Source organism: Neofelis nebulosa, chromosome 10, assembly GCF_028018385.1.
Source record: "Neofelis nebulosa isolate mNeoNeb1 chromosome 10, mNeoNeb1.pri, whole genome shotgun sequence".
NCBI lineage: Eukaryota > Metazoa > Chordata > Mammalia > Carnivora > Felidae > Neofelis > Neofelis nebulosa.
The window spans coordinates 61381249-61397519 of record NC_080791.1 but is presented as its reverse complement, the minus strand read 5'-3'; the positions used below and the strand labels follow the sequence as shown (position 1 = coordinate 61397519).

General features: G+C 38.6%; 1 protein-coding gene across 1 annotated transcript; it reads right to left on the bottom strand.

The window, feature by feature from the left end:
- Positions 1-3155: 3155 nt before the first annotated feature.
- On the bottom strand, positions 3156-4158 carry LOC131487345 (olfactory receptor 52Z1P-like). Its single transcript, XM_058687978.1, has one exon. The coding sequence runs from the start codon at positions 4119-4121 to the stop codon at positions 3165-3167; it is 957 nt and encodes a 318-aa protein (XP_058543961.1). The 5' UTR covers positions 4122-4158; the 3' UTR covers positions 3156-3164.
- Positions 4159-16271: the final 12113 nt, after the last annotated feature.

Genomic DNA, 16271 nt, shown 5'->3' with positions numbered 1-16271 from the left:
ATGTAGCGCTTTATAGTTCATAAACGAAGTAGGCGGTGAGACTTGTGGTCTTCAAGAGCAAGGTTGGCTCATTTGGGCGGGGCTCAGTGTAACAGCTGTTCTCCAGTAGATGGTGCTGCTAGCCTACTGGGGTGGATTGTTGCGGTGCTTGTAGGTGCATATGCGCATGCCCGGGAGTGTTGAAAATGGTGTCACCCAGCTATCCTGTCTCTAGTATCGGAACTCAGTTCTCCCAGTTCAGCATTCGCGCACTGTCCTCTGTCTTCACCTTTCGTCCACTCCACTTCTTCACTGTCCATGACCAAGCCCCAGGCAGCACCTCTTTCCCCAGTTTTGTCTCAGATGTGGCTGCTTTCCCTGGCCCCTTACTTCTGAGGGACTGTGGCTTTGACCCATTCTGCAGGGTCTCACTGAGCAATGGCTGAATGAACAATGGCTGAATGTCGGCTACACCCGGGAATGCTTGCTGGACCCTACTGCTGCCGGTGCCCAAGACTGCAGCCAGGTGGCAGCCCACCCCAGAAAAAGTTCACAAGATAGCATACTAGCAGATTTTCAGGGATTATGGAAAAATCACAACACACATCTGGCACCAGTCTTCACCTTTAACCACCTTGTTCCAGCACCAGTGAATGTGGCCATTTTCTGTGGTCTGCTGGGACCAAGTGGCTTCAACAGTCTCCACCAAATGTCCTTCCAGCAGTGGAACTGCTTTTCCCCGTGTGGCCCGAGAACCTCCTGGACCCCACTCTGCTCCTGGGGTTCCACCCTTCTCACCAGAGCACCACCAGATATCGAGCTGCAGGGTTTCAGACTCTGCCTGCCCCCTGTTTACAGTCTGAATGGAATTTAAACCCTCTCCTTTCTCCTTTCTCCCTTTTTAGTTTAGTCCTTGTGGCTGTTTCCAATTTTCTGCTTTCTCTCCAGCTTCTTTTGGGAGGGGTGCTTTTCCCATCTTCTGCCCCCTTCCCCCAGTCTCTGTCCTCTCTCTGCCTGCAAAAGCGGCTCCCTGCCCGCCGCCAGTGTCTCACTCCCAAAGTTCACCTCTCCCTGCCACATACCTGCTGAATTCTGTGGTTCAGGTTGTGCTGATTGTTGTGTTAATCTTCCAATCAGTTTTCTAGGTGTGTAGGATGGTTTAGTGTTGGTCTGGCTTTATTTCATGGATGCAAGACACACAAAAAACTTCTATGCTGTTCCACCATCTTGGCTCCTCTTGACATCACACTTATATCTCCATTGTTCAACTTGTTTTTGTTGGTGGTCATGTTCATGACATGGGTTAACAATTTTAAATAGTACATCAATGTAAATTTAGGTTTTCAAACAATTTACCAGTTGAAACAATTATTTAATAGGCTGTTCTTTTCTCAGCCAGTTTTGATACACAAAATCTTATGCAATAGGCTTTGTACTTTATACTCAAAAAGTCCAATGGTTATCTGAAACTCCAAATTCCCACTTACAGGTCAATTAAAGTTTTTGAGTTTAAGAAATATGCTTTTTGTGGCATCATGTAATCTGTCAGTAACTTTTCTGTCAATTTGAAATTGATATTCTCCCACACAATTCCCTTATCATCTGTTTTCAAGGGGAACTCAACAATCTAGACAACACTGAGGGACTGGATGTGAGAACTGGATGGGCCCCTGGTCTATGTCTGTGTACTTAGCTGAGCCTTGTTAAATGAACCTTATCCTACCTCCTCACTCTGTGTAGGCCTCTATCCTTTCCGCAGCCTTTGCTGAAATTTGATTATTGTCTCTTGGATCCCACTTAGCGAGGCATCTGAAATGTTGGATCTAATCAATAAGCCTTGAAACCTGACCCATTTTCTCTTACTTTGCTGACTCTAACATTTGTGTCTATGGCTCTTGGCTATGGAGCCACTTTTCCCTTAGCCAAAGCCTCTCCCTTTTCAACTTCATGAGTCAGCATTCACCATGATCTTTGTGTTCCCCACAGTGCCGTAAAGAACTCCTACATTCATCTGTTGCTCCTGTGGAACGAGAGGAAACCAGTTCACTAACTGAACATGCCACATGGTCATTTTCACTCTAATGCTGTTCTCCCATGTGGCATGAGACAATTTGTTAAGAAATCTCCGTCAGATACTTAAGTAGGAAATAAGGTATTCCTCTTCCACTGCTTTTCACTTTCGTCTCTAAATTCATTGGGTTTCTATCTTTTTATTTTGTATGCCCTGATACTTTGAATGAATACTGAGAATGTGCAGCTGAAACTTGGACTTTATCTTCCTTTTTCTCCATTCCTACCTGTGTCTCTCCCCCATCTCATGCTGGAAGGGGTTCTGTTACTCCTTTTTTGTTTCTAAAAGGAACTTCCTCTGCAGTCAAACCTCCTTCTTCCTTACCATGTTCTACTGGTACTTTTTAACAGAAGCATTTAATGACAGTAGGCTCTAGTGGAAGAAAATAAAAATGTATAGTTTTCAAAAGGAAGTTTTGTGGTATTTCATATATATATATATATATATATATATACATATATATATATATATACATACATATGGGATATATTTCAATGTGTGTTATGCACAGTTTAGAAGCTTTGTGTAAATCATCTTATTTAATACTTTCAACAACCTTATAAAATATGAAATATTTTAAGCTCAATATAAAGCTAAAGAAGCCCAGAAAGGGTAAATACTCTTTATAAAGATGAGACATCTAAAATTCAAATCTTGAACCTAGAGCCCAACTACTCAACTGATAGATCACAATGCTAAATATATAAGTATTATTTTCTCTGAAATACAAAGATAATATGGGAAAATAGGCTGAAAACCTGTTAAGTTGATTTATCAATTTGTTTTTTCTATTTTTTTAGTGGGTGGGTTGTGTTTTTACTTTTCCTGTTTTTCTGTATCAATATGAAATTGAAGATAACTATTGAGTTATTGTGTTTTAAGTCTGTTGTAACTGAACTCACATTTACACAGAATCTCAAATGCCCTTGGTCTGATACTGTCCTGAACAAAAGCAGCAATTAATTAATTAATTAATTATGATGTAAAATTATCTCAAAAATTTACTGTTATCATTCTACCCTAATGCTGGCATGATATAAGATGTCTGATATAATTTTAAGTACTCTTCAATTAGTTACATAGAAAAATGAAAAATTGAGCTGGATAGTCTACATCAGCAGAATTTATTGCTCACAGAAAAGACATGGACAAACTTCTCCTGAACTTTCTTGGTCTTAACTCCATAAATGATAGGATTGAGAGTGGGTGGTACCACCACATAAAGATTGGCAAGGAGGATATGTACATGGAGTGGTATATGGTGACCCCCAAATCGGTGAGCAAAGAATGAAAAAAAGGCTGGAGTATAGAACAGCAGGATAACACAGACATGGGAGCCACAAGTACCCAGAGTCTTGAGTCGGGCATCTTGGGAAGGAATTCTAAAAACAGTACAGAGTATAAGGGCATAGGAGACAATGATAAGCACCACATCCAGGCATGTAGAAAATAGGGCCACAATCACCCCATAGTAGATGTTGATTTTGATGTTATCACAGGCTAGCCTGGCAATGCCCATATGTTCACAATATGAGTGATGAATAATATTCCTCCCACAGTAAGCAAGCCGATAAACCAGAAAAACCAAGGGGAAGCAGATGAAGAAACTCCTGATCACAGATGCAATGCCCATTTTTCCAATGACTGAGGGGGTTAGAATTGTGGTATATCTTAGTGGATGGCAGATGGCTACATAGCGGTCAAATGCCATGGCCAGCAATATGGCAGACTCTGCCACAAAGATGAAGTGGAGAAAATACATTTGGGACACACAACAACCAAAAGAAATACCCCCATCTTGGAACCAGAAGATTGCTAGCATCTTTGGTGTGGTGACTGTGGAGAGAAAGATATCTGCCAGGGCTAACATGGACAAGAAAAGGTACATGGGTTCATGAAGACTGCGTTCAGTGAAGATCAGGAATAATAAGAAGGTGTTGCCTAAAACAGAAACTATGTACATGAAACAGATGGGAATGGAGATCCATATGTGTGCATATTCCAGTCCTGGGATCCCAGTCATGGTATACCAAATATCTCTAAGGTTGGTGTGGTTTGAAGAGACTGTCATCTTTTACTCTGTCCTCTGACACTGGACTGGAATGGAAAAAGAGAGAGACAGAGTGAAAAATCATAGTTATTTCATCTGGTTTGAGTATGAATCTTGGCATTGCAATACAGTTATTGCTTTAAGAAAGGATTGGTAGTAAGTAATGGTTCAAAGATGACAAGCCAGATAGGCTTCATTGACATGAAAGTTACCATGATCTTATAGAACTGATGCTACTGGTAATTCTAATGGTTTTAACTATAACTATAAGAACAACAACAACAGTAATGATAACAAATATTTTATAGTTTTATAATTTTGTCTAGACACTATGGCAGATACATTGTACTTATTGACTTAGCATCATACATGAAAGTCTCTTATATGCTCTTGCACATCATGGTTTTCCTTCTTATATGACTGGTCATTTCCAGTGTTAATCACAGTTTCTTTCTGGTGATTAATTGCACACTCCAGTAACAAAGTGTCCAGAATATTGGTATGACCTTTTGAGAATTCAAATCTGTAACAACCATTGTTTCTGTAATTTAAAGACTTTAGCTTTTCATCACCAAGTGAAAATAACTTGGAGAGAAAGAGAAATAGAAGTCTAGGGAGTCCTTGCTTTGCGTAGTGCTGTATTAACTTAATACTGTACATATTGAAAACATGTTCTTCCAACATGCACAGTATTAATACAGCACTGTGCAAAGCAAGGACTCATATAACATCATTCTAACTCAGCAGACCATGTGTCCTATCTTCCACATATGTTACATTCCTCCTTTCATTCTTTCTAGTCTCCACTGCCTTTTTCTCCAATTTATTCCTTCCAGTTTGTGTTCAAATATTTGTCTTTTCATTCCTTTCTTTTTTTTTTCTTTTTCTGCTCAAACTTGCATACCATTACTGGAGAAAAGAGAAAGACATCTCATAGGTAATGAAATAACCACAATAATAAAAAATGAGTTGCAGACACATGCAAGATTTAAATAAGTTAATCAATATTTCTTTAAGTTCATTCTGTGATTAATACTATGCTAAAGAAGGAATTAAATATAAACTATACATATCCTCTATTTCAAGGATCTCCTACCCTTGTGAGGATCATGGGACATAGACACAAGTAAGCATCCTTTCAAAGCAGATCAAGATAAGAATGATGGGAGACATGCAGTCACGTGTGTATAATGTGAAAGAGACATTACTTTAACTAGGGGATGATACAAAGATTCATTGAAGTGTTGTCAGTAGATGTGTTTATCAGAAAGCCTTTGGCTTTCAAGAGACTGTCATTGGAAAAAAAGAACCGAGACAAGTAAAAATCTAAAACAAGGACTGTAAGCCACTATAAAAATCAAGTTATGTAGTGTATCAAAGGCTTAGAGACATGAGAAATATGACCGGACAAATAAATTGTGTCTTGAAGATTCAAAGTTTTAAAAGTGAAGCTAAAGACTTTAGGTTTAGGTCTCTTATACTGAGAATTGATTTCTTATTCAACAATACTTACTGAATCTCTAATATTTTACCACAGTTTTAAGGAGAACATAATGGGATCAAAATTTAAGATTTACCCTTTCAGAGAGGTCTTTGCTGATGGACAATATGCTTATTTTTTATTCTCTACTTCCCAATAGCACACCGATACAATTCCTAATGAATAGTTTGTAATATTTTTCACCAATCTTTCTTAAGTTTCATGATGGCTATGAGTATATATTCAACATCTAACATAATATATTTTTGTTGAGTAAATATGGTTTGAAAGGCAGAAAGATAGATTGATGAGGTGGAGGATTTACCTGATTTACTGTAGGAAACTTTTCCAACAAACCAAAGTAGAACTAGGAACATAGTTTCAACAGTGAAAAAAGGGGATAGAGAAGAAGTGTGGGGCTTTTAAATGCTTATTTGTTTATTTTGAGAAAGATAAAGTGATTAAGAGCAGGAGAGAGGCAGAGAGAGAGAGAGAGAGAGAGAGAGAGAGAGAGAGAATCCCAAGCAGGCTTCATGCCGTTAGCACAGAGTCCAACTTAGGGTTCCATTCCATGAACTGTGAGATCATGACCTGAGCCGAAATCAAGAGTCAGACTCTCAAACAACTGAGTGACCCAGGCACCTTGAAAAAATGTGTTTAAAAATAAATAAATAAAACAGAGAATTCCAGGTGATAGGTTATATGAGGCAAAATGAAAGGCAATAGGACATTTTGAGACACACTGTCTAGAAAAATGAGATGCCACTAATCAACATAAGGAATAGAGGAGGAGATTTCTTTTTCAGAGAAAGTTAAAACAATTGTTTTAAACTATATTAGTTCATGGCATGTCTATGGAACCACTAAGGAAATAAATCTGGCAGACTATCTCAAACCTGTATAGTGCAAGGGAAAGAAAAGTGGACGAAGCATGAGGTTCCAGCCTGAACTGAACTGTAGTCTCAGCTATGCCATGAACCAACTGGGACCTTGGTAGAAGCATTTCATCACTCCAAATTCTCTGTCCATATAGGTTGGAATGGAACTAGCTCATAGCTACTTCTCTTCTAGATACAAAAGACTAACATCCAATCACGGACCTGGACCTCAAAGCAAAAATACATACATATCAAGCTGTATATTTCAGTTTAGTTTACTATAAGTTATTCTATTAGTTTTAAAAAAGAAAGACCTAAGAAAAGAAGTTCTGGTATTAAATCTCTTCCCTAACTGTATCTCCAACATGTAGTTTATTTAATCACAGTGACAGCCCTCAAATAACACATTTTAGTCCCCACATTATTTATACTGTTCAACTAATTTTGAGTATTTACCATGAGTTATATCCTGTGTTAGCCACTTATCTATAATTTAATGGTCACAAAATACCATTCAATTGCAATAAGAACCCAACAGAATGACAGCTAGTATGGTCCACTTCACACTTTAGGACACTATGGCATGAGTGGTTTGAATAATTTGTCTAAGCTAGTATCCAACCAATTAGAGATTCAAACTCAAATTCTCTTGCTTAAAAAACCCATGTTTTTAACACACTGTTTCATTTGCCACTAGTGAGCAATCCCTTCTTCAAGCTTTCTTCTCATTAATTTGCCTTGATTTCATTACAGTCCTGTCCACCTACTACAATTTTCACAGTTCTGAGTCATTTTTTCAATGTTATTTTTTTTTTATTATTTCCAGTTTGGTGGTGGTGGTGGTGATGATGATCATGATCATGATTTATTGCCACTTCCAAGTTGTTATGTTGAGAGTAGGATGTAGAATAAAATTATTAGACTTTGGGACACCTAGGTGGCTCAGTTGGTTGAGTGTCCAACTTCGGCTCAGGTCATGATCTCATGGTTCGTGAGTTTGAGCCCCACATCAGGCTCACTGCTTTCAGCCTGTCAGTGTACAGCCTGCTTCGGATCCTCTGTCCCTTCTCTCTGCCCCTACCTCACTTACTTTCTCTTAAAAATAATAAAAATAAACATTAAAAAATGTTAGACCTTCACTAGCATCTAGTGAAAATATTAGACTTTCATTAGTGTCCAGTACAATTTCAAGGAATTGATGAGGGTGAAGTCTGATTCCAGATTGAAAGGCACTGGGTATAAAATAGCTGAGAATACCAGTTATGAACAACTGTTCAGAAGGTAGGCACTAAAGGAAAGGAAAACAGTAACTGGAAGGAGCAAAAGGTATTGGGAAATGTTCTTTGGAACATAAGAGATGAAAATGGCAGTTTATGTCAGAGGAGTTTGGTAGTAAAGAAGAATTTGAAGCAAGAAAGTGAACAATTCTGGGGATTAAGTCCCCATGATTACAAAAGATAATTCAATCAGTTATTATATAGGTGTTCTGCTTCTTCCACTGAGGCAAAAAGTAGTCAGAAAAATATTAAGGGATATATGGAAGATTTTCAAAAGACTCACATTTGATCCAGATCTTTGCAATAAAATAAAAAGCAATAATTATTCGAGTTAATGCCAAAGCTCATGTGGGAAAAAAAAGGAGAAATCTGGAAGAGATACTACTTAAAAAAGATATGGAGAACAGAAAATAAGAATGAAAAAACAATTGCCCAACAGTGGTGAAGGCTAGCAAGGTGAGAATAAAGAAAGATTTTATAGTAGATTTAAGGGTCTCCTGACAGAAGAAGCCATACAGGAACAGAGGCTCAACTGATTTTTCACCAGGAAAGTTCAAATTTCATGATCAAGAATACTCAAACAGAGGCATGGGATCAAATGACAGGAAGGGCAAAGTTGTCCAGCAGTTGAAGGAAATGATGACTGAAAGAACAGGTTGTTCACAAAGACTGGTGACATGCCAAGGAACCAAGAAAGAAAGATCAGGTTTCGTCAGAGGGAATTGTTGCCTGCTTCATCTGATGCTAGTCAACCTTCCAACTCTTTCCTCTCTGAACCCAGGTCTGCAGTGACCTTCCCCATTCATATCTTCTTCTCTTGTTCCCATTCTATCACTTTTCTTTCAGAAGTACTGAGGATACAACATTTTTTAAAGTTTATTTATTTATCTTAGAGATAGAGAGATACAGCATGCAAGCAGGGGAGAGGTGAAGAGAGAGATGAGAGAGAGAATCCCAAGCAGGCTCTGCAATGTCAGCGTGGAGCCTGATTCAGGCCTTAGATCATGACCTGAGCTGAAACCAAGAGTCAGGTCCTTAACTAACTGAGTCACCCAGGCACCTCTAGGATACCACATTTTATTTTATTTTATTTTATTTTATTTATTTTTTTTTTAATTTATTTTTGGGACAGAGAGAGACAGAGCATGAACGGGGGAGGGGCAGAGAGAGAGGGAGACACAGAATCGGAAACAGGCTCCAGGCTCCGAGCCATCAGCCCAGAGCCTGACGCGGGGCTCGAACTCACGGACCGCGAGATCGTGACCTGGCTGAAGTCGGACGCTCAACCGACTGCGCCACCCAGGCGCCCCTAGGATACCACATTTTAAATGAATGTGTACTAATAGATTAAAATCAATCCCATAAATACACAGAAATGTGCTGATTTTGAAAACCAGCTGAGATACCAACTCAACCACAGTTCATAAGATAAGCAGAGATGGCATGGCCCTCATAGTCTTTGGCTGAGGCCTCCTTTATCACTTTCAGCCATTCAGTTCTGTTCCAAGAATCATCCAGAAACCCAGTATCTTCTATTATAACTCACATAATTTCCCTTTCTAATACTCACTGCTTACCTCACTCAAAGCTAACATACTGCTGTCGCTGAAGGAACATACCCACAGACGATGGCAGGAGAGGCCACAGTGAGCCAACTGATCTGAGAAACCTGTAACCCTTTTCTCAGAGCTAGCCAGAACTTTATCAGACACATGCAGTCCAATGGGGCTCATGGTTTGTTATTTACCAAGAAGGATGGTTCTCTTAAATGTTCTCCTTTTTTTTCCATTCCTTCTTCCAAACCATCTATGTCTTTCTCATACCCTTGACTTCTGATTTATGTCATATTTTAGCATTTCCATTTTATTTACCACCTTAATTCTTATTTACCCCAAATATATAGATAAGCCTCTCCCCTTCCAAAAAAAAATATCAATAAAACCCAGTAAGCAAAAGCTGCTATCAGAGACCCTTCTGAGCTAGAGCTCTTACTGTCCTGTGAAACTGGCTTCCACACCCACTACAGCTAGACTTGTGTCTCAACTCCTTTTCTGTTTTAGATGAAATGAGACAAACTCCTTCTGCACTAAATTGTTCCAAAAGAGTTTTAACCAGAAAGCTGAAAGTAAATAAAGAACCAAAACAGAAGCCTTTGGTATAGAACCTAAAAACATCTAGGGATCTCTCTTATAAAGGAATCTTATCTGTGACTGACTACAGCTGGGGCAACAAAGCCCCAAGCCTTTTTCTTCTGTTGGAAGAAACCCATTTTGGAATGGGTTTTGGAATTAACCCAACTTTCATATTCTGAAATAATTCTTCCTCACAGAGATTGTCTGTTTCAGGAGCCATAAACCACCCTTCAATGAACTCTTCATTAGCTTGAAAGAGCATGGTCCAGCCAGGTAGTCAGATATTCATATCAATGACAAGTATCATTTCACAGGTATTGGACATGCCTCCATCGCTACCATAGATCTTCTTAGGCCATGACCCTGGGGCAGGTGCTGTACATGAGCATATATGGCAAGAAAAAAGTCACATATCCTTTTCTCTACCAGGAGTATCCCTAATCTAAAACCTGAGATTCACAGGACATGCCTTCAGAACACAGCAGTCGCTTACTGTCCAGTATGGGATATCAGAAGCTTACTACCTCCTTTGTTCAGCAATTGCAGACTTCCAAGGCCCTGCAAGATAGGCTGGATGTTCTTGGTCGAGGTCCCAACCTCCGAACACTCTGAGGTTCGGAACCTGGTTCTATAGCTTTCTCTATCCTGGGAGACCTAAAACCCAGGAGACATGGGGAATCTAATAAAGCATCTGTAGTTTTCTGAGCTCTTTATCCTTTAGTAAGGCTAAGAAAGAACCAAAGATGGAATAAGTAGGCTTATAGGAAGAGCATCCTTCTTAGACAATCTTGGGGAGTTAATGATGGCTCTATCAGGGGCAGTAGTCCACAGTGAGATTGCCTTCATAGACAAGTTATGGAAATACAGAAGTTGTTGAGGTTTCAACTTGTCAAATGCATGAATTTCTGTGAGAGTGTGATTGTCAGAGCAGAAGGTCTATTTTTTAGTGTCATGAGAATGTGTTCCTTAGGAATCTTCCACCTCCTGAAAAATGGCATAAGATCCATATGGGGGGGGGATTGAGCAATTTATCATGAAATATTTTGAAAACCATTTTTGTCCTGTATTACATCTGTATCAAACACAAGTATATAAATTAATATAAAACCTGCAACCCCTGCTGTCTAGTGTAGGAAGGGAGATATGTATGTGGGGAAAAATGGTCTTTAATATCACTACCATTGCCATAAAACTTGCCAAGTTTAACACAAATTTCTGATATAACAATTCTTTTGTTTTGTAGTTTTTTTTGTTTTTAATTTTTAAAATTAATTTTAGAAAGAGAGAGAGGGTGCACAAACAGGGGTAAGGGGCAGAGTGAGAGAGAATCTTAAGCAGGCTCTGCTTCAGTGCAGAGCCTGATGTGGGGCTCGATCCCACAACCTTGGGATCATGACCTGAGCCAAAATCAAGAGGAAGATGCTCAACTGACTGACTGAACCACCCAGGCACCCCTATAACAATTCTTTTAAAACCACAAAAATATCTGGTATTATTTTACTGTTGGCAAGATGAGGATATTGAAGTCCAAAAAGTTTAGTCACTTGGTTTACCTACACATATAGTAAGAAATAAAACTGAAAATTAAGTCAGGCTCTCCTTGCCAAATCTCATGCTCTTCTTAGATAACACTCTGTTATTAATACAAATTTAGAGTGATCAAGTAAAAGAAGTACTTCTCCAACAGAATTAAAACTATTCATTAGAAGCTACAAAGTGTTCAGTGTAATTTATTTTTTGTATGTGAAATACTATGTGAATAGTATAGTCCTGTATGGATTATATTTACACTATATGGAAAAGATTATACACCCACCTAATACATAATTATAAGATTAAAAATCACCCCAGATTGAAAAGAGTGGGATAGGGGCACCTGGATGACTCAGTTGGTTGTGTCCAACTCTTGATTTTGGCTCGGGTCATCATCTCATGGTTCATGAGTTTGAGCCCCACACAGGGCTCTGTGCTGACAATGTGGGGCCTGCTTGGGATTTTCTCTCTCTTCTTCTCTCTGCCCTCTCCTGTCTGTGCTCTCTCTCTCTCTCTCTCAAAATAAATACATAAAAACTTTTTAAAAATCAGTTTAAAAAAGAAAAGAATGGGACAAATCAGTGTGAAAATGGATCTATCTGTACACCCATATAGCTATGTGACACTGTGTAGCATCACTCAGGGATTATTGGACAGAGATTGTCCCTGCCCCATACCATAACCTTACCCCTCGTTCTTTCTGATGCCCACATGCTGTTTGTCCAGGAATCCAATACACTCCGGCAACACAGTGGATCATTCAGTCATGAGCGATGATTCAACCAACATTTGCTAGTGGTTTTAGGGAGCGGAAAAGGCAACAAGAGCTAGAGTACATCAATACAAAGAGACTCTGTAAGAGTCATGACATGTCAAGTTAATTTTGTTGTTACCTTTCCTTTCTGTCACAGTGAAAGATAGGAAATTATCAAGGAAGAGTTCATGTGCCAGTAAAGAGATAGTTCTTGGATCTGAACAGAAAAAGACAGAGCTTAAACACTATGGAGAATGTCCACATTCACTGATTTGGAGGATAAATAATATATAAGTGCTTTTTCTCTACCCATTATTCTAAATCTTCACTGTACGTCATATGGATCCATGGAATTTGTATTGCATTGTAGAATCAAATTGTTTATGTGGACAGGGCCCCACACCAATAAAATATACTTTCAGTGGTCTTTCATATCTTGATAGTGACCCTTAGGGAACCCACAGTTACGGGGTTCATACCAGCCTCTAGTGAGAACCATAAATTCTCTGGACAGTATACTTCTTCCATACAGTAAGGTCAGATACAATGATGTAATATGCTTAGTTCATGCCCTGCAGAAATGAGATAAGGCTGTTGAGAAGTCAGATTAAGGTCTAGTTAGGGATAGAGAAAGCTCTGAAGCTCTGTCTTACATTCTTGACAAACACAAGTGTCTTCCCATCTGAAAGTTAGAGGGCCACCTGGGTGGCTCAGTTGTTTAAGTGTCTGACTTTGGCTCAGGTCATGATCTCATGGCTTGTGGGGTTGAGCCCCCACATCGGGCACTGTGCTGATAGCTCAAAGCCTGAAGCCTGCTTCAGATTCTGTGTCTCCCTCTCTCTCTGCCCCTCACCTGCTCACACTCTGTCTCTCTTTCTCAAAAATAAATAAACATAAAAAAATTAAAATTAGAGCATTCTTATGAAAACTTTTGGAAGCCAAATGGTATAAAGCAAAAAAGCAATTACTATTAATTTCATGTGAAAAAAATTTTAATATTCCCACATCCAAAAAATAACCCCTCTTAGACTATTCTGATACCTTAGGTTGCACAGATACTCAGAGGCACAATTTGAAGCCACAATGTCTTGATGCTGAGAGGCTGAGTGTGCTTCCTGAGGAAGGAGCCTGGCCAGGCCACTCTCGCTGCTCAGGGTGTGAGCTCCCTCTACAATGACTCGCTGCAACACAAACACTGAACATTACTTCACTCTTCACCTTTTTCCATAAAAGTGAAAACCCTTTTCATATTTCTTTTGGTTAGCAAATACAGATACTAATATAGATCTTTTCATAAATGCAAAAAACTTTTTAACCTTATAAAACATTCATTTCTCTTCACAAGCCTGTCTTAATCCCCAGAAATATTGTGTCATGATCTTCATAAAATTGCTTTCTGCATTAGAAAATCAGATGTCTTGTATTGTTTCCTTATTTTATTTGCTCACTTAATCTAACCCTTAAAAATTTCTTTCAATGACTATATATTATTGGGCTTTCAGCAATATTGTTCCCAACAGTCAGGAATCTTTTCTTTCAAACAATTTCTAAAGCATTTTCTTCTTTGTCATGTCTCTTACACAGAAGTGTTTCTCTTTGTTCTAACATCAGCTCCTTTACTTCCTACACCATACTATGTCTTTGAGGGATCTGCTCGCTCTCTAATGCAATTTCAACCCTTTGCAAGCTACGATTTCTGTGTTAATGGTAGATAAGTTTCATTCCCAGCCGTTATATCTCTGATGGAATTAAGTCTTCAATGTCTTTGAGTAAATGTGCCTTGTCACCTCAACTCAGTGTGCTACTCTGTCTGCTCTGAATCTGTTCCTCCTTTACGGACTCCCCTACTGTATGCACATATACATATACAGATACACATCCACATCCACAACACACATATTCACTCAAGATAATTCTTATTGATTTTTTCTGTGTGTGATACATTATTCTCATTCTGTATGTATTTCCCATCTGATGACTCATATCTATACCTCCAACCAAAATCTTTCCTAAGCTAAATACAAATATAGTTACCAAATGTACTTCTCCATCTGTCTTCATATATATATGTATGTATGTATTTCAGACTGAGCATTAATTCCATGTCTCTATTTTATTTTTTGATATGTGGAATAGAGTTATAACAACTGTTTTAATGCCCTTGTCTATTTCCAAAATCTGTCAATTCCGGATCAGTTTCTTTAGACTAATTTTTTTCTCTTTCTTAGTGAGTCATATTTTCTTGCTTCTTTGTATGTATGTTTTTTTAAATTTTTTATTTTTTTACTTTTTTAGAGAGAGGATGTGTGTACATGCACGTGGGGAAGGGGCAGAGGCGGGGGGGGAAGAGAGAATCTTAAGTGGGCTCCACATTCAGTGCAGAGTCCAATGCAGGGCTGGATCTGACAACCCTGAGATCATGACCTGAGCCAAAATCAAGAGTCATACACTTAACCAACTGAGCCACCCAGGCACCCCTGCAAGCATGTTTTAATTGGATTTCAGATACTATGAATTTTACCTTGTTGGGTGTAAGCAGAATTTATATTTACTAAAAATTATATATAAATTTTATTTTAAAGTTTATATTCCTAAAATTTATTTATATACCTAGAAATATTCTTAACCTTTGCTTTGGTATGATTTTTTTTAATTTTTTTGTTTAACGTTTTTATTTATTTTTGAGACAGAGTGAGACAGAGCATGAACGGGGGAGGGGCAGAGAGAGAGGGAGACACAGAATCAGAAGCAGGCTCCAGGCTCTGAGCCATCAGCCCAGAGCCCGACACGGGGCTCGAACTCACGGACCGTGAGATCGTGACCTGGGCCGAAGTCGGACGTCTAACCGACTGAGCCACCCAGGCGCCCCAAGGTATGATTTTTAAATTATCTGGAATTTAAGTTTGATCCTTAAGTTCTTATGCTTAAGATTTATCAAGCATGACAAGTGAGCTTTTAACCTAGAATGAATTGTTCATTACCCCCACTGATTGGACATTATTTTTGTAAGTATTTTGCCCAATGACCTGTGGACTATGAGTTTTTCCAGTGTGGCTGGGAACAGGCACTTACTCAGGCCATGTGTGGGTTATTAAACCTATTTCATTTTCCTCTTAGAGAGTTGTTTCTTTGCCTCAGGTAAAGGCCACTTCTTTACACATATGCACCAATCAGGACTCTGATAAGTATTTGAGGGAACCCTCTGCAGATCTTCAAGGCTCTACCTTTGGTAGTTGTCTCTTCTTTGTTACTCTGTCTCCTGAACTCTATAAACAATTTTGTCTTCTTGGATTCTCAGCAATGGTTCCTCAACTCAGGAAGTTCATAAGCTCTGTCTAGGTTTCTGCCTGGAAACTCAAAGCAGTGAGCTAGGGCCATTGTAGGATTTATTTATTTATTTTTAAATGTTTATTTATTTATTTTGAGAGGGGAAGGCAGAAAGAGAGGAGAGAAAGAATCCCAAGCAGAGTCTGAGCTGCACAGCAGGGAGCAAGACACGGGACTTGATCTCATAAACATGAGGCCATGACCAGAGCCAAAATCAAGAGTCAGATGTTTAACAGACTGGGCCACCCAGGCATCCCTGTGGGATTCATTTTGTATGTTTCATTGTCTTAAAAACTGTTACTTCATACAATTTTTCTAATTATTTTGGTTGAGAGTAGAAGATGAATTCAATTGCTCTTACTCCATTTTTGCCAAAAGTAGTCCTCCTCATCATTTATTTTTCATTGATCAAGAATATATTGAATGCCTCTATATGATAGGTATCCTTCTAGGCATTGCGAATGAAGTAGGAAATAAAGATTAGAACTTTAAAAGGAGAGGAAAATGTTACAATCACAGGAAAGACATAATAAAACTTTAAAAAGAGAGAAATTGTCTAACAACTAACAGCTTTGCAGTAAGAAAAGGAAGGAAAACCCAGAAGTTTAAATAAAATCCTGCTAACTCATACTAATATAAGTGGTCCTATACCTCTCAGAAAAAAACTACAGCAGTACAATGTTGAGAAATAATATAATAATGGATATTTATAACAATGATAGTGAAAGAAAGTGTCCAAACCTCTGCTTCTCAAAAACATTAGATTACAGTTCAAAATTATTCACCTCAG